This window comes from Drosophila tropicalis, unplaced genomic scaffold, assembly GCF_018151085.1.
Source record: "Drosophila tropicalis isolate 14030-0801.00 unplaced genomic scaffold, ASM1815108v1 contig_878, whole genome shotgun sequence".
Lineage (NCBI taxonomy): Eukaryota > Metazoa > Arthropoda > Insecta > Diptera > Drosophilidae > Drosophila > Drosophila tropicalis.
Window position 1 is genome coordinate 2,316,250 of NW_027173374.1, and position 25,354 is coordinate 2,341,603.

The window sequence follows — 25,354 nt, forward strand, 5'->3', positions numbered from 1 at the left end:
TTTTCATGTTATGCTATTTTTTATTTTGGGGTTAAGTCATGAAACAGGGTAATAAAGAAATATACGTATTAAAATCGAATTCACCATCGAACAGGAAGTTTAATATTTCATATTTTCGTATGAATTTTCCTGTTGTTACCAGGACACAAAACAAAAAAAAAAATAAACTGAAAGGTAATGGAGACTGGAAAAAGTGTTGAAAATTTAACCAATATAAATTTCTATTTTTATGGGAATGTCCCAACTGTCATTGGTCTATCTTAGCAGAAGAGTACATACATACATATATACTAATTTATATACGACTATGTCTATGTATGTGGGAAATGTCTACATAAGAATCTTCCATACAAGCGTGTGAGTGCACAAAGAAAGTGCCAAATTTGTTTGCTCGTTTGAGTAGTGTTTGCAAGAAACTCGTCAGCCGAAAGGACGCCATCGTCGCAGCGCAGCTAAATGGCGTCAAATGACCTCAAAGTTGACCACCAGCTGACGAACTAAACTGAACAGCGGTCCGGGCCAACCATCCAGCCGGCCTTAACCATCTCACTTAGACGCAGGCAATGGCAAAAAGGAATCCTTGAATCTGACATGTTTGCTGACCACGATTTATGGCAGGAAACTAACTGTAACGGCGTCCCACTTAGCGCACTTATGTACAAAACACACAAACACGCACACATACACACGTTAGTATATATGTACATACAAACTTTGTGGCTAGCGAAACTAACTCGCCTCTTGTAAGTATATGCATACACACACACACATACAATGTGATATATGTACATATGTACATATATATTTTGAAGCTTGCCAAACCAGGCAAATATACATTTACTTCCGCTTCAATGCAGTCAGCCACTTCAGCTGCTTGCTTTGCCTGTCCAAAACCAAAATCGCGTCTATATAACCACACACACAAACATTAATTTAGCATTATTCTTCATTCAAATTTAGTAAACTACAAACGTTTGTCATCTAAAGTTTTGGACCATTTATTTAAATAATCTTTGACTGATAAACGAATATTGATGCCCCAATAAGTAGGCTACAAAATTTGTTAACTTTAACTGTATGAAAATCTTTTTGTTGTTCTCTTCTACTCTTAAAGTTGAAATAAGAAAAAATCTGAAAATAAATAGGTTATAGAAATAAAAGATGTGACTGCATACATATATATCGAGAAATAATGATTTAAAGTATAACATTTGACATTGAACTTAAGTATAGTTAAATATATTCGTCAATAAATCTGTTTGTCTATGTATCGCTTACCAACTGTGACCTCGACATACAAGAACTGAGATTTTCTTCTCTACACAATAGAAAGCATAAAAGTTAATTGCTAAATGGTCACAATCGTAACCGCAACCGCAGGAGGAAAAGCGACAGCAGCAAAAGCAGCCAAGGACACAAACAAAACAGCCATCTCAAGTAGGCCAGTGGCAAATAAACAAACACTCGATTGCCAATAACAGGCTGGAAAAGCGAACTGGGCAATTTCGAGTAGACCGTATCTTGATTAAAGTGCTGCTGCTGACAGTGGAGAATTTGCGTGCCACTGCGTCCTTTCGCGCTGTACCTGAAGCTGCACGTGGCAGGATATCGAGAAGTACTCTTTTCTTTTTCTCCCTCTCTCTGTTTTCCCGCTTGTTTCATTTGTGATTGGGCCTCGATATGACCGTTCTTGTTGCCGTTGTTGTTTATCTCTTGTTCGTGGGCAAGTGTAAAGACCTAATGGACTGCAATTGATTATGCCTGTCAATAATAATGATGAGACAGCGAGGACTACATGGTAAGCACACATACAATAAGTGCTCAAAGTGAGCGACTGGCTTCATTATGAAAATGTATTCAACAGTAGTTTTTGTTGTTGTTGCTGTTGTTGCCGTCACCGCTGCTAATGGCCACGAGAGTGCGATAGCGACTGTAAGAGAGAGAGAGGGAGAGAGTCAATATAGTTGTCCTGGACATGACCACCTCAAAACTACCTCTCAGCCGTGGCAGTGGCAACGAGTTGTTAATGGCATTTTGGCCCAAGTGGGCACCTCTGGAAAACATGGTTAATATATTGAAGTAAAACTTCTTCATTTACACCAGCAGTACTGGCCCAGTACTGGGCCAACAACGGCAGCCAAAGTCTAATTATGATAAGTGGCTGCAAGTAGTTGGCGGTGGCAGAAAACGAAGCACTGGTCTTGATATTAGGGAGCTAGCGAGAGGGGACAGCTGAAGCCCACCAATGGCGGCGGAGGCCCTGTCAGAGGCGAAAGCATTTCTCTAGCAGGACTGGCTGCGGATACGACAACAAAACTTTTTCAATTATAAACATTAAATAGCCACAAGCACTTTGCAATAAATTCGTCCTGCAAATGAGTAGCGAACAATATTACACTTAATGAAACCTCAAACTCAAAACAATACCATGAACGTAGCATAACATATAGAGCGCCTCCGAGCATATGGATCAACTTTTGTTAAATGCTTAGTATACCTAAATAAAGTTCAAATCGACTTGTTAGTTGTCGCAAAAACACACAGATAAAAGGTGCATAGAAATTTATTTCGATTTAGTATAGCAAAATCATTTCAATTCCATAATTTTCTCTTGTCTCTAGCCATAGAAAAAACAGAGTCTGTAAAATTTCAGCAGCTCATCTACATTGTCAACTACAGGATTTTTTAATTTCATGAAATTATAGACACACACACTCACACACACACATGTGTATACGTATATATCCTTTTTTTGCTTTTAGCCTCTTCAGGCGAGACACGTTGTTGCACACAACACAGTCATGCAGAATATGAACCGCAGATGGGAAATGAGAGATAAGTAACTCAACTACATCCTTCATGACCGAAAAACAGTTTGCAAATGACAGCAAACAAGTTGGTCGGGTCTGCATAGACACATACAAACATGAAATGCACTGTATGTGAGTTTCTATGTATGCATGTAGTCATGAAAAATGACAGTCCTTGCTGTGTCTTGACTGCATAGTGACTAAGAACTGTCATTAATTAGTATTAAATGTGATAAAGCTTTACCTAAATTTAAAAGACTTTCATTACATTTTAAACATGAAAACTTTGTTTAATTGTAACTACATGAAACATGAGATAAAAGTCAATAATTAACTTGATTAACTAAGGAGTCTCCTCGATTCTCATTCCATAATTAGTTCTATGCACTGAAATTTGATCACCTATAGAATCGAACTAATTAATATTTTAAATATAACAAAGATAACAATAAAGTTAAAGCTAATAAAAAGCACAAAAAAAACATCTTATACCTTTTCTGTGCCCCTTAAATAATCCAATGAATATATATACTCTCTTTTTTATATATTTATGTTACAGGTACATAAATTTGTATATCTATGTATCTATCTGACGTTTACCCATTCTCATATTAAGCCCAAATACCGGCCATCAGATGACCCATCAAATTGTTTTCATATTATAACTTGTATTCATATTGTAAACAGTGGCATTTTTGTGAGCCAATTTAATGGATTTCGGTTTTTGAAATGCTGCCAAAAACATGCAATATTATTAAAACGGCAGAACGACAGCTGCAAAAACAACAATACGGTAATTCTCATTGGCATATACACAAGTGTATAACATATATATAAATACATTTATTTATATGTATGAATGGTTGATGTATGAATAAATAGGAGCTTCTACGACAAAGGACGCTCCAGCTGCCTTGGTCGACGACATCGACGCAGATGATTTCGTGAATAATTGTGCGTTACGTTAAATCAATGGACGGAAAAAAATCACAATAAATGCAATGAGCACAACCACAAACATTGACATATCGATTTAGTGTATATATACACAGGCGAATGTATGTACATACATTTGTAAAATATAGCTTATAAACAATGCAACCAAAAAAACAAAAAATGTACTCCTAAAAAATTGACTTTGACATTAGCAAATGAATTTGTTGTGCAATAAAATTTGTGCATTTTTGTCCAGTCAACAGAATATATTATTTTAAGCAAAATTACAAAAATTTACACGCATACATACATACGCATACATATGTATATACATATTTATATGTTTATACATAAAATGGATTACCTACATATGTATAAACTATATACAAGCAGATATGTATGTATAGATTTCTTTGCAGTGGTAAGAGAAAATGTGTTTATGGCCCAATCTCCGTGTTCAGACAATTTACGATGTTATTTCAATTTACAGCCAAATTAATTGCTATTCATAATTGTTATTTTCGCAAAATGAACAAACTAAAAGCTATTCAAAAAATTGTATAATCTCTGCTACACTAAACACTGAAACAATTTGAACAAAAAGAAAAAAGGAAATCTCAAATTATTTCATTTAATTTCAAATTTTGGATAACAGATGCCAAAATACTGTGTAGAACATTTGCCCATAAAATTATGCAACGAAAAATACTCACACACTTTATTTGATGTACTTGTTGTTAGGAAATCAAAAATATAAACAGTTTTCGGGAAACTCTGTGACTAAAATGATTTGGAAAGTGTTTCAAAATGATAATTCAACTTGGACAAATGAGCAATTGTTGAGGTTTTCATTATTGGGAGAATATTTTAAGCTAAACCATTTGATAAATTATTTTAGTTGCATTTTTTGTGCATTTTCATAAAAAACTTTACCGATTTACAGCATTACAGTATTTGTTTCATACAAACATGTTTTTAATTGTAAATATTTTATGAATTACGACTTGTTTTTGTATTCTTTTCCAGTACATTGCCTTATTGACTTATAATCTCCTGACCGCGACTTTTATAGTTTGATTAACATTCCAATATTGCTTTAGCATTCAATTGATATGGAAAATTCATTCAATCGTGAAAATATCCATAGGACCACTTTAATTTGGCTATTTTTTTATGTTGTGTTTGTGTTCCTGCGTATGCGTACATTTTCTGGTATCCTGTATATGCACATGTGTGTGTGAGTGTGCGTGAAAAAGTTGATGGACGAACGTGTATGTATGAACAAGTATATGTCGCTCATTTGTTGGATCGCTGACTGACGGCTACTGGCTGTCAATTAAAATGTCAGGTGCAAGGCGCAAAAATATCAGTCCGAAATTGATTGAATTCGACATGCAAATCAGATTTCTGGTTGCAGGCATCACTGAAATAAGCGACCGCAAAAATTGAACCAATACGGATTCTTGTCGATGTGTGTGTCTGACAGTGTGTGTGTGTGTGTGTGTTTATGAGGTATGGAATATTATAAGATGCGCCTCTGGTCATGCAAAATCATTTAGGCAGATCAAAAATAAGCTGCCCAAAAATTAACCATCTGTTGTACAATTGGCTTAAACAAGTTGTTACCTTAAACCTGTCAATAATAAAAATTAAATATTTGGCCAAATTTACCTGATTTTAGAAAAATCTAGAATTTTCACGTATTTTCTGGACATTTTATACCTGAAAAGTGATGGAGATTAAACCATTTGATGTGGGAAAGTGGATTTTCCAACAGATTCCCTGTTGCAATTTTAGTTGGCTTTGGCACCCAAGGTGGGTAATAACTGTATATCTACCTGGCATTTGCATAATTACCTGAATTGTCAGTTGAAATATTACAATAAATAGCATGACAATTAGCAGAGGAAGCATATTCTGCTCTAAGCATTCGTTGCAAACAGTCTCAAATTATTTTTCTTTCAAAGAAATTCATAATGAAGACCATTGAATGTTTCAATACCACAACTGTGACCATTGAAGTGACATTGAAGGCTGCTGCTGATGTGGAGAATCACAATCAATTGGCTGAAACTGAAGTCGAACCAAAGAAAGTATCCATAGATCAATTACCCAATTTGGCCTCAAATTGGGCCACCTTTCTGAAAGACATAACCAATGACCGAAAATTGCGTGCGGAACGTCTAAGTCGTCAGTCAGAAGATGTGATGGAGTTTATAAATCGTTTTCCTTTACGTGAAGTATCCTAAGAACTTCCCTTAAGATGTTAAATTTAACTATAATATAGACTTAAGTCTTGTAGAATTCCCAAAAAGCAATTTTCAATTTAAAAAAATGAAATAAAAATGATAAACTTAAAGAACATTAAATGCATATGCGTATTCAAGTAATTAGCCACATTCCATGGAGAGACTTTCTGTTTCACTAGATGTTGCCACAAAAGCCAACTAACCACACACACACAACGACGACTTCTCTATTGAATTGGTGCGGTGACGGAAAGACGAGGGGGAGTGGTTTTAATTAAGAACTCCGTTGGCGCAGACAAATTAAATTAAAGATGCAAACAAATGCCTGCTTAAACCGAAACGGTGTCAAAATTCTTGTCACTTCAAATGCGTCCACAAAGTGTTGCAATTATACTTATTTACCATGCATGCCTTTGTACAAAGATGTGGAAGGGATGCAGAAACCATCTGCGGATGCCAAGCAGAGCATAAGTGCACCCAGCCATACACACACACACACAAACACACTCACATGGCATACATTCATGGAATTCTACTAGCCGGCGTCTCTTTAACCTGCATGTGAGCTGGGTGTTTTTTTTTTTTTTTTGGAATGGAATCTCCATTTTACTGGCCCGTCGACGAGCGTTCACCGAGTCGCGCTTCGTACATGGATCTCTGAAGGTGACAGCTACAGCATGGCTGCAACTGTAACATGTGCTTAACCCCAAAATGCAGAACCACCCAAGAGTCACCCGCGAACCTAATTGCAGACTTTCAAAATGTAGCAAATGCTTCCGAAAAAATTAGGGTCATGGCAGGTCGGAATCCGGTAGAGCAGCATACAGATGAACATTGAAACTCACAGAGCAAGCGAAAGGTAACTCCATTACCAATGGCGGCCAACCCATTGAATGGAATCCCAAGCCCTTACTGAGCGTGGACCATTGTCATAGGTAATAACTTAAATTGCACGGCCATCCAGATGAGCCCGGCAATAGTCAGCAGGAACGTCTGTTCTCTCGAATCGAAGTGATTAGCATAATGATAGCAGTTGACTGCCACGTTAATTCCTTTAAGGAGAACGTTCCCAACTCCCTACCCTTGCCTACTCTGCATTTAGATCCCTAGGGAGAACCCCGCCGCACTCTGCCGTTATGGCGGCGTTAGATTCCGCTTGGCGAAGGAGCAAGTTTAAGTACCGGGGCCAAGCGCATGCTGCATAATTTCCATCAGGACACAGGCAACCTGCTGCTACCTCGGTCCATGCGTCAGCCTCGGCACTTATGGCGTCGTTAAATAGTTAAAATATTTGCGGAACTTTTCTGACTTAATGAGGGCTTAAATGGCATATACGCAAGTGTAGGTTGCGTTTATCTATCTATGCTCTTGAGGAAGTTTGCCCGGGCATTGGAATTGGTGCCGCAACCGGAGCCTATCCACACTCGGTATGCAAAAAAAAAAGGAAGGAGTAAAGGAATAACCTACAGCTTCCCCCTCTCTGACTCTCTCTCTCTTTCTGTAGTTCTGATGCCTTTAATAAATTTTTGCAGCACAATTTGAGAATGTTTGTAGACATAAATATGAATTATTTGAAATAATAATTTAAAGTTATGGTGATGGAAAAGTTTTCACAATTATGTTAGCCATATCTAATCTATAAGCCACAAAGATGGTTTAAACGTTTTTACATAAAACTAGTGACGATAAATAACAATTTGAGTAATAAATTATTCAACTTACTGAGGAAATATCACCTCTTAGAGTCAAAGAATAAATTTACAAGTAAATGGCATCGAATTTAAAAAGGATTTAAAGAAATCAAAGCCGATTTAAGCAGTCTCAAAATATTTAACTTAAATCTGTGAAAGGGTGAAAGGAGTGCCAACTAACGCCTCACAGGATTTGCCTTCTATCATTATCTGTATGGCAATTACCTGGTTCGCGGGCTAATCCTTGCAACAGTATTTATTTGAATTTTGGGTCAGATAATTAAAGGACAGAAATCTTTTCTTTTCTTGCGGCAAGTACATATTTATTTTTAAAGGCATTAAAAGGGATCAAATTAAAGTAGCAACAGCGGATTGTAAAAAGCGTTAAGCGCATTTCCAGCAGAAGTTTTCAATACATTGAGTATATATATATATATAAGGTATATACTCACTTCTTTTGCGGAATAAACTTTGATTAATATGTTTGCCTGGCATCTGAAATCTTTTGCTAACTTGAGTGACTTTTTCAACTGGCCTGGAAAAGTTGTCACAAATGGAATGTACATTCAAACACACACACACACACAGATGTACACAGACATATGTATATAAGTGTAATATGGTGTATGTTATTCATGACACAAGGAACTACTTTAATTACACTTGCGAAAGCCTATAAAAGTTTATAGCACGTGAGTGCGGCGAACCTTGTATGTATGTAGTACTTTGGCTAAAGATGCTCAGATATGGGCGACAACGGCATTCAACGGAGAGATAATTGAGCAGCAGCAGCAGCAGCATCCAGGTATGCCACTGCCACAGCGAGTACTTTAATAATAAAAAACTTTGCCTCAAAACTTTGTTCTTGGGGTGCAAAAGTGTTGAAAACTTGACGACAGACACGTAAATATGGCCCCCAACTCGCCCGTCTCCGAATATCCTTCTCCAACCGGCAGCTAAATGCAAATCGAGAGCGCGTTCCCTATGGCAGGTCGAGTAAAACTATAGAAATAGTTTACTGCATTATTATTACATTAACATTATTAAGCCAGTCGAGCTTTTAGATATTTGCATGTTCTATTACTAATTTACTTACCAATCCAGAGATCACCATACCGCCCGACCCCTTCCCACAAAGCCTATGAACTTTAACCATAATTCTCGAATCAGTTTACAGAGTAAATGGTGCGGGTTGAAGCGAACAATTTCGAGTGGCGCCTGGCATGACTTTTCATTAAAACATTTCGAGTGTTTTGCGTTCCGTAAGTTGGCCAATTTAAAACTGCTCGTCGTGGTGGTGATGGTGTAGCTTTACACTAAAAGCCGCAGAGTTAATGCCATGTACCCTATAAACATACATATATGCACATTTATGTACTTAAATACATATGTATGTACATACATACATGCCATGTTCGGTACATACGTTGAATATAGCCAACGTAAGTCCGGTTGACTGGAAGTGGAAATGTGCACACGACTGCGTCGAATGGGGCGGGAGCGCGCATTAAATGAGTTATTATTTGCATCCGGTGCGCAAACATGTATGAATGAAATATAGAGCGCAGCGGATTAAGTCCTGCAAATGTTTTAGTTTATTGGTTCAGTGTGGGCGACAATTTAAATAAATAATCTGGCTGCGGTACCGCAGTCACAGTCGTAATGGTAAGCAGTACTGCAAAATGTTTGCCCCATCAGCATCCCATCAGCAGTCCCATTCTCATCCTCCTCAATGCTCATTCTCATCATGGACGTTTGCCGCACAGTGGCATTGCTTCCGGTGCCCTTTTCAACTGCATGCATGTATGCCATTCGGTTTAGATCTTTTCCGTATTCTTATTGTTGGCCGTAACCGCAGGAAAACGACCGTTTTTCGCATGATTTGGCAAAGTGAATCGTGCAGACTACTTAGTTTTGAAAAGGAACAAAAAATTACAGAATTTTGCACTTAATGTATAAAACGACTATGGCACGAAGGCCACTTACCTTGGTTTACTTTGACCCCAAAATCGAACTTTGCAATTATAACTTTGTGTCATTTTATTGGTCACATAAAAAATGAAACACAAATGTAAATTCAAGTTTAATTATATTGCCATTTTAGATTGTAGCTACAATTTTGCTTGGATTTCTGGCATTCAGATTCACTAACCTCTAAACCCTAACTCTAATTAATTAGATTATTCGTTGTTATGAATTAGTTAAAAGATCAAAAATCTTCTTGGGCCGGGATATAGTCTCAAATTAAGATATTTTTAAAGCCCCTCATTAACTGAAAACCATAAAGAGTGAGGGTGATGAGTAAATCAAACTAACTAACAAACTACTAGCTGAAAATATAATTTAAATTTCAAAACTAGCTTAAAAACTTACTCCATATTCAGAATTGACTACGAAAATTGGCTAACTTCACATAAATTATTAGTTCTTCCCCCCTTGTCATCACATCTTGAAATTGGAGAATCTTTGGCTAACCATAGCCAATTAGTTTTCCTGACAATAAAATGTGATATACTAATGCATTAATATCAATTATTCACCAAGCCATTTCAGTCAATATAAAAAAGATATTTTTGATTTCATTTTTAGATTATTTCAGCTTAATTAAAACAAACGGCCTAATGTGCATTGTACCATTTAAGCTGCTTAACTTGGTCAATTTTGATAATAGGCACAACCCAAATACATATAAACATTTACATATACATATATATATATATATAAAATACTCTTTGCAAGGTTACCAAATCGAATTCAAGTTCATGAACTCAAAGTGTCTAGAGGCAGCAATTTGATTAATTGCTTCCAAATTTAAATGCTCCGGAAAATGCTTCAACAATTACTCTAAATAAGCATCCTGAAGGACAATGGTAATTAAATGTCCCAGATGCATTACTTGTGTGCAAATTAGAATTTAAAGTGGATAAAAAAAAGGAAAGACAATGGTTAATTTCTACTCTCCGCAAGAATCTAGTCTTTATTGAGTCCTTTTTTTTAAATTTTATGGGTTACTTATATTATTGTGAAGTGTGCCAAGGGAAGTTAAGTATTTCGTTTTTGCGGTTACCAATTTCCGTTTATAGATGGACTTCACGCACTCTAGTTTCCGCTGAGCAGCTTAACAAATACAAAAGAAAAACTTGAAGAGCATTTAACGTAGATATACCCATACATACATTGATAGTGAGGAAAAACTTTTCATTCATATACGAAATGTGTTTTCAAATAAAAAGCTCAAAAATCAACTTTACCTTTTTTTTTTTGCCTTTGCCAGTTGGCAAGAGTATCTCCTTTCTAGTAGTAGCTCGATGTTTTTGTGCTTTCTCAAAACCAAACTGGCAAATGAAAACAAAAAACACCATTGTCGGTCAGACTAATACAAACGGAAACAAGATGGCAAAAAAGAAAAGTAAAGAAAAAAAAACTGAAATAATAAAGCGAGCGCCAACAAAGCTGATTGGGAAACAGAAGGGGAGGGGGGTACGACGGGACGAAGCTTCGCACAGGCGACTATGTGCAAATGGGCGAAGCAAACGAAATGAATGAATCCACAAGAAAAGATGAAATTCTCAGTGCCGGAAAAATGTTCCATTAATTTTTACCTACAACGACCTGAATCAGCGATTTTGTGCTCGCCCATCTCGTCAGGTGCTTGTGGGGGGAGAAAAGGAGTGCGGGCATAAGGATAGACAGTGACTCAACCAAAGCTAAGCATCCTACCTAATCCCGTCGAATTAAAATGGGTGGGAGTTTGGCACTGCGTGCACATGGACAAACACCCACCCCCCTAACTGCCATCCTGTCCCATCACCATTCACAACGAAATAACTCTGGGGATAGGGATAAGTTGGAGTTAGTCGTACCGTCATTGCAGCATGCAATTTGGTGGCCGGTGATGTTGAAAAGCAGCGCTCGGAACGTGCAGAGAAACTAAAACAATTTCGGCTAGCAAAAAAAAAACAAAAAACCCAAAAGTAGAAGCCAGTAGAGAGCAGGCAGAAACACAAAAAAAAAAAAAAGAAATAACAGAACGTGCAAGAAGGCTGAAATGAAATAAATTATAAAAACGTTGGTTGACCAGCCGGTCGGTAGGCAGGCAGGTCCGTTTGGTCACAATTGTGCTCGGCCAGCACCTGCAGCAATAGACCGACCGGACGAGTTTCTGACTACATCGGGACCCATCCAAATGAAGTCGACTTATCAGCGCTTTCTCGAGCGCTTTCACAAAAGGCAACAGTGATAGTTAGCTTTTGACATGCCGACTAGTGCCAACAACCTTCTTCCCCCGTCTTTTCCTTCCCCTCCCCCCTTTCCCAGGCTCGTGCTTTTCTGCCATTGCCTTTAGCTTAATGTCATCTAAATTTAACAAACGAGTATACAAAATTTTACCTTTATTAACGTCTTAAAGACTTAATTTTATTACATTTAATTAGAAATTTGCAGTCTTGTTAATGATTCAACTAAAATAGTTGGAAACTCAAAATTGCTAGCTCGACCCCTTTAGCCAAGGTTAGTTTAGTCAAATTTCCTCAGGCAGAGCCTTTTGTTATAATCAAATAAGCAGAAATTATTAAATTATATATTCGAGCTACACAATTTGACTTTACATTTGTGTATTTCTAATTTCACAAAAACAGAAATGAAAATTATAAAACCGACCGAGCACATTGGAGAATATCTATATTTCCGAATAAAAAATGTGTTTTTTATAATAATGTGTGCAATAGTAAGAACTCGCGAGAAAGCAGTGTGATCACGCCATCTTGTTCACTTGTTTGTGTCTGTTAGTATATGTATGTGTGCAAGAGTATGAGAGAGAAAGCTGTTGAGTGAAAGAACTTTAAGCGCGCGTTCAATAGTATATGTGTGCAAGGGTATGAGAGAGAAAGCTGTTAAGTGAAAGAACTATAAGCGCGCGTTCAATAGTATATGTATGTATGTGTGCAAGAGTGAGAGCTCGCGAGAAAGCAGTCCGATCACGCCATCTTTTTCATTTGTTTGTGTCTGTTAGTATATGTGTGCAAGAGTATGAGAGAGAAAGCTGTTGAGTGAAAGAACTTTAAGCGCGCGTTCAATAGTATATGTGTGCAAGAGTATGAGAGAGAAAGCTGTTAAGTGAAAGAACTATAAGCGCGCGTTCAATAGTATATGTATGTATGTGTGCAAGAGTGAGAGCTCGCGAGAAAGCAGTCCGATCACGCCATCTTTTTCATTTGTTTGTGTCTGTTAGTATATGTGTGCAAGAGTATGAGAGAGAAAGCTGTTGAGTGAAAGAACTTTAAGCGCGCGTTCAATAGTATATGTGTGCAAGAGTATGAGAGAGAAAGCTGTTGAGTGAAAGAACTATAAGCGCGCGTTCAATAGTATATGTATGTATGTGTGCAAGAGTCAGAGCGCGCGAAAAAGCAGTCCGATCACGCCATCTTGTTCACTTGTTTGTGTCTGTTAGTATATGTGTGCAAGAGTATGAGAGAGAAAGCTGTTGAGTGAAAGAACTTTAAGCGCGCGTTCAATAGTATATGTATGCAAGAGTATGAGAGAGAAAGCTGTTGAGTGAAAGAACTATAAGCGCGCGTTCAATAGTATATGTATGTATGTGTGCAAGAGTCAGAGCTCGCGAGAAAGCAGTCCGATCACGCCATCTTTTTCATTTGTTTGTGTCTGTTAGTATATGTGTGCAAGAGTATGAGAGAGAAAGCTGTTGAGTGAAAGAACTTTAAGCGCGCGTTCAATAGTATATGTGTGCAAGGGTATGAGAGAGAAAGCTGTTAAGTGAAAGAACTATAAGCGCGCGTTCAATAGTATATGTATGTATGTGTGCAAGAGTGAGAGCTCGCGAGAAAGCAGTCCGATCACGCCATCTTTTTCATTTGTTTGTGTCTGTTAGTATATGTGTGCAAGAGTATGAGAGAGAAAGCTGTTGAGTGAAAGAACTTTAAGCGCGCGTTCAATAGTATATGTGTGCAAGAGTATGAGAGAGAAAGCTGTTAAGTGAAAGAACTATAAGCGCGCGTTCAATAGTATATGTATGTATGTGTGCAAGAGTGAGAGCTCGCGAGAAAGCAGTCCGATCACGCCATCTTTTTCATTTGTTTGTGTCTGTTAGTATATGTGTGCAAGAGTATGAGAGAGAAAGCTGTTGAGTGAAAGAACTTTAAGCGCGCGTTCAATAGTATATGTGTGCAAGAGTATGAGAGAGAAAGCTGTTGAGTGAAAGAGTATGAGAGAGAAAGCTTTCTCCCCTCCGCTGCCGCTGAGCGTATAAAAGAACCCGCAGCTGAGACGGGCGCATCAGTTGTTGGGGTGGCATTACCCCGTCCGGTTGTCGGCGTCTTCACTTCCGGTTGAAGAATAATTATAGAAAAATTTTCAAAAAATTTACAAAAATTTAAAAAAATGAAAACTTTTTTAAAAATTAATAAAAATTTAAAAAAATTTAAAGAAATTTAAAAAAAATTTAAAAAATTAAAAAAAAATTAAAAAATAAAAAAATTTACAAAAAATTAAAATTTTTTTCAAAATTAATAAAAATTTAAAAAAATAAAAAAAATTAAAAAAAAAAAAAATTTAAAATTAAAAAAAAAATTAAAAAATAAAAAAAAAATTTTATATTAAAAAAAAATTTTAAATTAAAAAAAAATAAAAAATTTAAAAAAAAAATGTTTAAATTAAACAAAAAAATAAAAAATTTTAAAAATTAAAAAAAATAAAAAAAAGTTTTTAATTAAACAAAATTTAAAAATAAATAAAAAATTTAAAAATTTAGAAAAATTACAAAAAATTAAGAAAAATTAATCAAAATTCAGGACAAAATTAACAATCATTTTAAAAATATGGTAAATTAACAATGGTTTCCTAATTTTTCTGAATTTTTTCTAAATTTTAATTTGTTTTTTTTTTATTTTTTGTTAATTTGTACAATTTTTCTGTTGATTTTTTAATTTTTGCAAATTTTTTTAATTTTTCTCAGTTTGTTCGTATTTTTTCTAATTTTTTCCAAATTTTTCCTAATTTAAAATAAAAAAAATATATATGTACATACATATGTATATTTTCTTGATTTAAAAAATATTTTAAAAAAAACTTTTTAAACTTACTTTTTCTTTTCGTTTATAACCCTAAGCTGGTCACAAACTTTAATAGGTGCTTCTTGTACATACATATGTGTGTACTTATAAACTTTCAATAAGTAGTTTTTTAAAAAATTAAAAATAAATTATATTATTTTAATACAAGCTTAAATTATTAAACAAAAATATTTTGTCGGTCTATATAAAGAATTTATTAAAGATTTCATCACCTAATTAAACAATAATAAAGTCTTGTTGAATCTAACAATTGCGGCTGCCGACTTCATAACTTGGAACTTTTGTAATTTTAGCTTCAAAACATATTCCAGTCATGTTTTAATGGCCAAACAAATCTTTAATTATGCGCCATGGCAAAGAGTCATTCATCTACATGGAATATATGTATATACAATGCCTAAGATGCAAGTAAAGTTGTACGTTTTCGCTAAAAGTCTCCCAAATGGGGGCTATTACACATGTACGAGCACATATATAAAATATAAACATACATACATACATAGCTTTTATTGCCCTATGCTTGAACGCCTTCTCTTAAGCTGGGGCTTCTTTTGTGTGTGTGTGTGGGTGTGGGGACTATCTCTATATATATATATACACATATGTGTATGTATGTGCGTATTCTAACCCCTGGTCATGGCGTTTGGGGTCGTCCAGATTGACGTTTAATCAAAGAAAACAAACTGTTTGATTATTGGCTCCGTGACGCACACATTCACATCCGCAATTACACGACAACATCGCAGTGGAAGTCACTCCGTTACTCCGCTACTCGACTAAGCTACCAGCTAGTTTTATTACAAATCATTTTCCCTTGATTTGTGTCCGTGAGTATGAATCAGATTGCTCTCCTTTACGGCGGGTGTCACGTTTCCAATTAAGTTGTAATTTTCTTTCAAAGCTGTGCCAAAATGCAAATTATTTGAACATGTTCGCACCATAGAATGCTCAGTTGTGTGTGTAGTTTTATATCAAACTGGATTTCAAAATGCACTAAATGGAAATAAAATACCTTTGCAGCCAATGATTAACATCTAGTTTGTCTATTAATAAAGCATCAAAAATAAATGCCCACAAATTGTTTCTGAACAATGAAAATTATTCCACATTAGTTCCATGAAATTCGAGATTCAATTTAATTAATGTCGTTATACACACATCATCACATTAGTGTGCATCTGAATTTTAGTTTGATAGCTATTAGTTTAGTTGGCACACCGTGCGTATACGTAATCATTTTCATAAAACATTTTGTATACAATGTAAATGCTTAGAGAACTTTGGAGTTTCAACATTGTATCTTAGTTTTAATGGTTTACTTTTTAAATTACAGTTTATACAGTTTTTGTTCTTTTAGCTTTCATTTACAGAGTGTAAATATGGTTAACATGTAAGAACAGTAGGTTACAACATTTTGCCAGGTCTTTAGTTTTGCATTTCCCATTACGTTTACACTACGATCTGGAATTCCTTCTCTGATTCGTGACCCACCCCCACCCCCACAACCTGCTCTGCCCCCCACTAGCCAGTACATGTTGCGTTTGCATTCGAATTCGACATGTGTGTGTGCACACCTTTCATTTTGGCTTATTTAATTTTCCATCTTTATTCTCATTTCTGCTTTTCCGCAAATACACAACTGTACGCACATGGCACATGGCACAAACAGGCCCCTTCGCCTCCTCATCCTACATGGTTGAATGATGGTCGGTGGGTGTGGGTGTATGTGCATATATGCATACTTGTCTGAACGTCCTCACCCACATCCCGTGAGGTTAATTTGAAATTTTATCAAAAGTTGAAGCACAGGCCCCGTTGCACACTGCTCACGGAAACGAAATGTTGACCTGGATGACTGCAATGACGTTTGACTGTTGCTCCATCATCATCGTCGTCGTCGTCGCCATCTCCTTCGTCCTACCAAACGTTCACATCTGTTTGGAGTTTCGAGACCAAAGTGAGGAATTTTAAATTATCTTTTTAGTTATACCATAAGCTAAGGAATATATGTACATATGTATGTAGGAACATATGTGTGCGGACTTGTAACCTGACTCCTACATGACTACAAACCAGAAATGAAATCAATAATTCTGTTAAATGAATCGAGCACATTTTTTTGGAATACTTCTGTGCGAGTAGGAGGAATATATCAAGTGTAAAATACTTACTACAATGCCATTCAGTTAACTTTACTTTAACGTCAAGTCTTTTGTGTTGGCATAAAGAACTTAATTGGGTCACTCATTGAATCTGTTCCATGAATAAATTAAAAAGCATAATATAGAAGCAAAATGCCTATGGCTGACATACCTGTACATTTTGGCCTGCTCACTTTTGGCCAAAAACTTTTACTACTGACTAATAGCAATACACACACAAAAGCCAAAGAATGGTTGCCAAAACTAACAGAGCCACTTGCAACATGAAAAACGGAAGGGATAACAACAGAGCTCACAGTTTAAGTGTAGGCTGAGGCTCTTTCTCTTCGACTCAGAAATACGGAATTATTTAACCATATACATACATAGTTCATACATACTAAGAAAATGGATTCGCCTAACCTCTTTAGCAGCGGCTGCCAGCATACTTTGGAAACTTTACGGTAATGAATTGAATCCTGAAAGCAATTACGATGCTTGGTGGTCCAGGGGACGCAATCATTTGCAGCGGCAGTTGCACAGAATGTGAAATTTTTAACAAGAAAATTTGATTTGTGTGTGTGTGTGTTGGCTGAGGGAAGACAGAATGCGAAAGGCGGAAGGTAGAAAGTAGAGTACAGTGCTTCTCTCAACCAGTAGCATCCAGTAATCAGAGTCCGGGCCGAAAAAAAAGATGAACAAAATCTCCTCCAACAACAGCTTTGGAATGTACAAAGATGCACTCAAGTGTAGCATAAAGGGTACCGGGCTCAAAGGCCCCGGTCCTGGCGGAAGGTGTTAACAACCGCAGGATGGACTCAAAGCCCTACACACACACACACACACACACATACAACAGATACATGCACTATGCACATGCACAGGCCAATAAGCATAGTCTACATTTAATCGGGATAGAGACCCGCCCTCAGCAATATCTACGCATTTGTCTGGTCTAGTAAGAGTCAGAATAGAACAGCAAACTGGATTGAGTTATGGAAGAGAGGGAAAACTTATATCTCAGTCGGACCCATAGAAAAAAAACGCCCACAACAAATCTCTTTCTTACTTCAAATTGTACAAAGTGTCGAGTCTGGCTTCAGCATATTTCCGATTACATTCGCTTGGCTAGACAGGCTAACGGCTCCCCGCATCAGACATCAGACAAATGGCAAATGATAGAGTTTCCACTAATCCGCATCAGATGTCCAATAAAGTAATATGCAAAAGCTTAAATTTTTCCCATCAAATCTTATGTCAACCAAAAAGAGGTCTTTAATTTGCTCTCAGTGATATAGTCTGCCCTATCTTGACGGATTTCCACAATAGACTTTGGACTTCACTCTACTCTTTACTGTGTCTATATTTTCTAAAAATCAATAAGGAATACTTTCTCCTACTTCTACATTAAACATAATGGAAAACTGAATGTCTATGTCTTCTTTACTACTGACTTCTTTAACGTATTTTCTAAAGTCCAAAAGTTTAGTAGTGGTTTATATCGAACACTGACAATAACATTATTAATTACTAATTATGGCCAAAATGAGTATATTACGAAGCTATTGTTCATCGAGATGAGTTTCTAATTGGATTTTCAAGTCATGTTTTGTCTTATCTTGCATTGTTACATCCCATCCTGTGAGAGCCACCTTCATCTTCTTAACGTGCGATGCATAATAGACATATTATGTTGACCAAACAGCTAATACACTTAGCAACAAACATTTTAGCTGCCATATAAATGAATTAACATGCCACTTAGCTAAACATGTCTCTGAAGAAGAATTGAAGTAGTTGCATTACTTCACCTAGAGCCAATTTAGCTTAGGAAAGGGAGACAAATTTGGATGTTTTTGAATTAAATAAAAATATACTTTATTTCGATATTTACTTTCATATGATTATGCAGTCCGGCGGCTTGACTGTTAAGCCGAATAGTCAGATATGGAGAGACCATTTTCTAGCAATCGATCGTCGATCCAACTGCGAGCCAAGGCAACATTGGCATAGGCTGCGGGTACATCATCATTGCAACCAATACCCCAAGCCACCATGCCGCTTAGTTGATATCGGTTCTCGGATGGAACGCCAATTGGACAAGCAAGTGGAGCACCGCCATCCCCTTGACAGGTATCCACGCCACGCTGTCCACCGGCACACATGAACGACCGATCCAGAGCGAATTTCGGTCCGAGGCGAGTGCCACGGAATTGATGTTGACAGGTATCGAAATCAACAACAGGCAACGGTACACGTTTCATGATTGCACTGTATTTTCCCGAGGCTCCAAACACATCCTTGCCCCAACCGGATGAGAAGCACGATGTGCCCGGTGCTGGACTTGCGTTTTGCTGCGGCAGACAGACCACATTGATATGATCGCCCAAGATGAACGGCTGGCTGAGAATCAATAGAGCAAAGTCGTTGGCCACATTCCTGCTCTTGTAGTTTGGATGCGTAATAATGCGTTGCACGGATTGCTCCTGATAGGGCAGACGCTCCTTTGTTGTCTGGGAGTCCCATTCACCGGCACGTGCCACAAAGCTTCCCGGTAGCTGACCAATTACACAGTGCACCGCTGTCATTACCACCTGGGGATGTATGAGGGAACCAGCACAGAAATAGGTTGCATTTCCTGATCTCAACAGGGCAATGGTCCATGGGAACTCGCCAAACCCAGATTTATCATCTGTGGTCGATCCAAGTGTGAAGTCCAAACCATTTACGTTACGAATGCCACAGCCAGTTGGCCGATTGGGACGTTGTTCCAATGGCTTGGGATTGAGTACCTCCGTTAGAGTCCTATTCAGAGCACAACATTTCTCCACGGATAGTTCGCAAACTGGATCATCGTTGCCAAAACGTATATCAATTTCGCCAAAGCCATCGAATGTTTCCGGTTCGGTAACACTATTCGTCGATGGATCACACATATAGTAAACGACGCATTGGCAGTTATTCGATTTACCACTAATCGAACCAATTATACTTGGCCCTCCTGTATCGGGTTGTACTATTTTACCTATGCCACCAATGGGCGTTGGTACACTGGGATTAGTGTTAAATATATCTTTTATATTCTTATCCGCAATCGAGCCAGCTTGAGGGGCACATTCAACATTGAAAATGGCGAAAAGTGCACTCAATGTGGCTATAAAAAACTGGTTTCTCGATCTCATCGCGATAACCTGCAAGAGAATAAATATTATAAGTATCATTTGACGATAATATAACTGTATATAGTATATATTTGCATATAAACAAGTTTCGCGAAAGTGTTAAAAACGCGTAAACATACAACAAATGAATCAATCTTAAAAAGAAACTTTCATTAATCAAAAAAAAAAAAAAAAAAGATTTCAAGATAAATTCTTAGTATTTAGTTTGATATTTTAAGCTCGATTGAGTTTTTAATTTGTCAAAATCACTGGAAAATTCCCACAATTCTTGATGATGACGCAAAATGTGGGAAATTTATTTTAAATGTTTGTCTTACTAGTAGCAAATTGAACTCACCTCGTCTCTGGATTTTTAGTAGCTTTTGCTGATAGCCTTGATTGTTTTTGGTGTTTTCAAGAAAGAAAGAAAACAAAATATGTTTTGTTTGAGCTAAAAATCAGTGTGCGCCTGAACCGATGCCCTGACTCAAGCTAATCAGACACTTTCGTACAATTCGTTGGCCTTCAATCGAAGCACCAGACCATACCAGACCCAGACTTGTATGCGCGAACGAGGCGAACCGGCGACTGTTGAGGTAAGCTCACAAGCAAAACAGATAAGTACTAAAATGCGCTAAAATTCTCCGCTGCTGACTTCAACGAATGCCTACGAAGTGGCTTAGAATCTCTGAGAGCGTTTCCAACATTTCACGATACCTGATAAGATAGAGAGAGAGAGAGAGAGAGCGGACCGCTGATCGCATTTAGATTTGATACCAGGAATTATTTACAGTGGTCAGTGGGATTATCTTGACATGAAAACTGGTTTAACAACTTCCACTGAGGTCAAGTTTATAAGTTGCACTGCAATTTCGTTATACTCAATAGGCAACGACTTTGGGCTGTTCATTTTGATTTGGCTTTTAATGGTCTTTCTTTTTATATGTCGTTAAAAAGAAAGTAAAATTTCAAGCGTGTCTTATATGGAAAATGCAGTAAAAGATTGTACATTATACAGCAGTTAAAAACTTTAATTTAAAAGCAATTTAATTTAATAAAAATCACTTTTATCACCTTTGTTAATTCGATTTCATTAAAAAACAAATAACAAATAAATAATTCTTCTTGTGGTTTTTACTTATATCAAAACCATATTGCATAAAATTCTTTTCAATTGCTAAATATTTGCCTGCAAGGACTCAACTAATCAACGCCTATGAGCGCCATATTCAATTTCCTTTAACTGAACCACATGTTTGGCTTTGAATAAATATTCAATACCTTTCTAAGGTGTGATAACAATCAAAAGCAAATATATTCCTTTGATCGGGTTGTTGGCTAATAAATAATATGCAAAAACCAAAAATAAAAAAAAAATGTTCTTGATTGCGTACAGGAAATGCCCGAAAGGTTATTGCCAATCAGTTTGAATCAAAAGAGTCAGTGTCTTAAAAGTATTTTTCACACATACACATATACATATGTATGTATCTGCACTTTGCACAACCACAAAAAAGTTAAAGACTTTAAAATCCTTTTCACTGCTCAAATGAATGTCTTGAAAATATTTTCCCAGTTTGTGCAGCCGAAAAACTTGTTGCATAAAAGTGAGAAACAATTTTACGAATAAATGGAAAATGTGCTTTTTATTCTGACTGAAAGACTGATATTAGGGTGGACCAAAAAACATGTTAAAATTCACATTTCCTTATTCCTCCTTCATTAGAGAGTCAACACTTGTTTTTTAAATAGCTAAAAACTCTTAAATTTACTATCACTTAGAAGTAAAATTGTGATTTTAAATGAGTATAAGCATGAAAATTAAAAAATGTGGCATCTTTTCGGCGCATATCCCTATTTGCAGGCAATGAAAAATTCCATTGCCTATTATTGTTTGCAACATGTCTGACCGGCAACATGGCTGACTAGCAACATGGCCGACTGGCAACATGGCCGACTATCAACATGGCTGACCAGCAACATGGCTGACTAGCAACAAGAGTTTTTTGTTTATTAAAAAAAGGAGAAAATATAAAAAAATTAAAAAAATTTTAAAAATTGTGTTAAAAATTTTTGAGCTGATCTATACAAGTAAAACTTTCAAATTTATGAAAAATATGCCATAATATAAGATATAGTGGAAATACAATACAATACACAAATACACACATACATATGTATGTACGTGCATACATATATACACACAATAAAAATAAGAAATAAAAACAACATATTAGACATTCTTCAACTATTCCATATGTTCATATAAGAGATAAAATATTTTGTTATTGTTATAAGTATAGGATATAGTTGTAAACTATCAACCTAACTATATTTTACAAGCACTGGCAGCTAAAGGCCTTCGGCTTACAATTAGACGAAAACTACATCCATACACTAGCCTGGGATTCGAACCCGGGTCCTCGTTGTTCAGTTGCCCAAATAACTGGGTCACTTAGACAACTCATCTACCGAGGACTGCAGAGATAAAATCTATTTTGTGGTTTTAAAATGTATTTGAATCATAAAACATTTTGATAAACAGACATAAAATGTTAGAAAAACAATCTCTTTCATGCACAGTTAGAAAACAAATATGAATTTCTTAATTTTAAAGCATTTTACAGCTGGATTTATTCAATGGAAGAACTTTGTGGGCAAAGGAAACAATTGCTGATGCTGGTTGGGATGAGGCCAAATCACAAAAGATGTGACACTGATTGTCCTTAGAGCCGCACAAAGGACGTGCTACAAATGCAAATATAGACTTGTTGACCGATCGCTGTAGCCCTTCATCGTTGGCAGCGACACTCCAAAAACGATTATTGGGATCCATGCCAAAGTGGGATATATTCTGGGCTGCATAATGTCGGCGAAAGAATTTCTTACGCGTATTGTCGGTTAAGGTGATGCCCTGTTGGGATATCTTGAAGTGTACTTCTATGGGAATGGGTCGTTGGTCTCCGGAATTCATTTCGAACACCGCCTTACGTACAGCTTCGTCACCGGTAAGGGATTCCATGTCCGACTGGAACAGGTATAACACATTGCATGCGGCCCCCTGTTGGAGCACCTGTTTTTGCTTGGAAATCAACTCCTCATCACGAGACGATAGCAGCAGCTCCTGGTCTGGTATAATAAGGGTGCAGGGCAGAGCCAGTTGATTGATCGAGTGCTGGTAGACAAAAGCGGAAAGCGATGAAAAGATGGGTTCGTTGGCACATCCCTTAAGGCGTACACCGCGTGTTGTTGGCTCCAAAAGGAAATGTCGCACCAGTTCATCTCCAGATGCACCGACACCGACTCCAGGTGGAGGCTTTGCCACCCGCAAAACTAAGCCGTAGGCATCTCGATATGTTGTCGAGTCTCGTATAAGAAATGTCCCGGGCGTTGCATTGCGCAGCAAGAGTACAGCTTCTTCTCGTGTCATATGCGGTTTGTACCAGTATTCGGATGAATCTTTTGCAAATTTCACCAAGTGAGGCTCCACCTCCTGCGTATGATTTTTCGGTTCGGCGCGAGGCTTTTCTCGTATGGTTTCTCGCACTACATGAGGCTCATCGGCAATGGCAAGTCTGGGAGACAGATAAGGACTGACACAACGATCGGAATTCGCATGGCGTTGCATCACTGGAAAAGTTGGAGTCTCTGGCCGTTTCCTGTCCACCACAATAAGGGCTGGCTCAAAGTGCGGATTCACTGGGGCTACACACAACTGCCCTTCGTCGGGAAGATCAATGGATTCCACATGTTTAACCACCTGTTTGCCGCTATCCACAGCATCTGCTTTCCTATTATCGGGAGAAAGAATCGTTTTATTGAGGCGTTCGTGCAACTCGTCCAAATCTTTTTGAATAGCTGCATTCTGGGCCAACTTTGTGGCTATATTGTTTTGTTCGCGTAGAGATTGCTCCTTGCGTTCCATCAGCATTTCCTCGAACTCTTGCCTTGAGGGGGTCTTCCGTAATACTGGACGTGATGGCGAAATGCTTGGTCGATTATTCCTCCGTGTAGAAGATGGACTGGGTGGGTAGGCATTTTGTGTACGCTTCGCTTTCGGAATTTCCACAATTTCCTCGCTAGTTGGAACATGATTCAAATCACTGGTAGTGAAGCCTTGCGGAAGATTGCCATAGGTAAAGGGCCGTGCATTCTCACGGGCATGGTATGGAATATTTTCTGTGTCATCCGATTCCGAACTGTGACGTTCCTCTCCAGCAAATTGGCATATGGCATCGATTGGAATAGGGACAGATGGCGCTACATGCACCGATTCCATTTCGCACTCGATGATAAAAAAAAAAAAAAAAAGCACAACACAAAAACGTTTCAAAATAATATGCTTCTAAATTTAGCGACTGTGCTGTATAAATAAGTTGTTCTTTTTAATGTACATATATATATGCACGTGTATCTTAATACATATATGTATGTACGTATGTATTTTGGGTATATATTTATGTATTCTTGCAACCACTCAGTTCCCGTGGCTCCTAGCACACGTCAGCCACGCACAGAATCTTCCCGTTGACTAGCGGCATGGCATCTGGCGAATGCTCGGAGCTTATTCTCATCCTCTCTGCAACTTACCCGCTCTTTTTTTTGTTTTTGGCAGCGATATTCTCGCACGTATGTACCCTAGTGTACGTACTCGTACAACAGATTCACATATATAAATATATATAGAAATATGTTAGAAAATTTTAAGGAAAAGCACGGTCTGAGAGTTCTGAGAATAATTGTCATTCGAATCTTATACAAAACAAATATACATACAAATGTAGTTATAAGCACACACATACATGCATATTTATGTTTTCCCAAAAGTATTTTGACATATTTCTAACTATAAAGGCACAGTGCATCGACAATTCTAATTATTGAGTATTATGTAACTTAGATTCAACTTGAATTTCTATGGCAAATCAAGTGGTTGCTAAAGACAATCTATTCTAACTAGTTTTGGTCTTGATTTTGTATTCAATTTTACTTCAAAGTATTGTTATTTCTCACATTACATGTTTGGGACCAATTGTAGCCGATTTTAATAAATTATAACTAAAATTTTTTTACCATTTAAAACTCCTACATCTTTTAAGAATACGACCTAACACTTAAAACATTATCTACACTTTTCTGATATGGATTGATCATAATGGATCAATGAATTAATTTCTCACAAGTAGTTGGTACTTTCCATTTAAAGTGACTTTATTTTAAAAACAAGTTATCTAATCTCTTTATGAAATCTATGAAAGAAAAAAAACAATTATACAAG

At 37.1% G+C, this 25,354-nt stretch overlaps 2 protein-coding genes across 2 annotated transcripts; one reads left to right on the top strand and one right to left on the bottom strand.

Moving 5' to 3' along the window:
- Positions 1-5,699: 5,699 nt before the first annotated feature.
- LOC137585795 (uncharacterized) lies at positions 5,700-5,995 on the top strand. The gene has a single exon (XM_068301738.1). The coding sequence runs from the start codon at positions 5,723-5,725 to the stop codon at positions 5,993-5,995; it is 273 nt and encodes a 90-aa protein (XP_068157839.1). The 5' UTR covers positions 5,700-5,722.
- A 12,773-nt stretch (positions 5,996-18,768) lies between these two features.
- Positions 18,769-20,654, bottom strand: LOC137584494 (phenoloxidase-activating factor 2). Its single transcript, XM_068299910.1, has 2 exons — positions 20,435-20,654; positions 18,769-20,106 (listed from the first exon to the last, which is right to left on the bottom strand). The coding sequence occupies exon 2, from the start codon at positions 20,095-20,097 to the stop codon at positions 18,844-18,846; it is 1,254 nt and encodes a 417-aa protein (XP_068156011.1). The 5' UTR covers positions 20,098-20,106; positions 20,435-20,654; the 3' UTR covers positions 18,769-18,843.
- Positions 20,655-25,354: the final 4,700 nt, after the last annotated feature.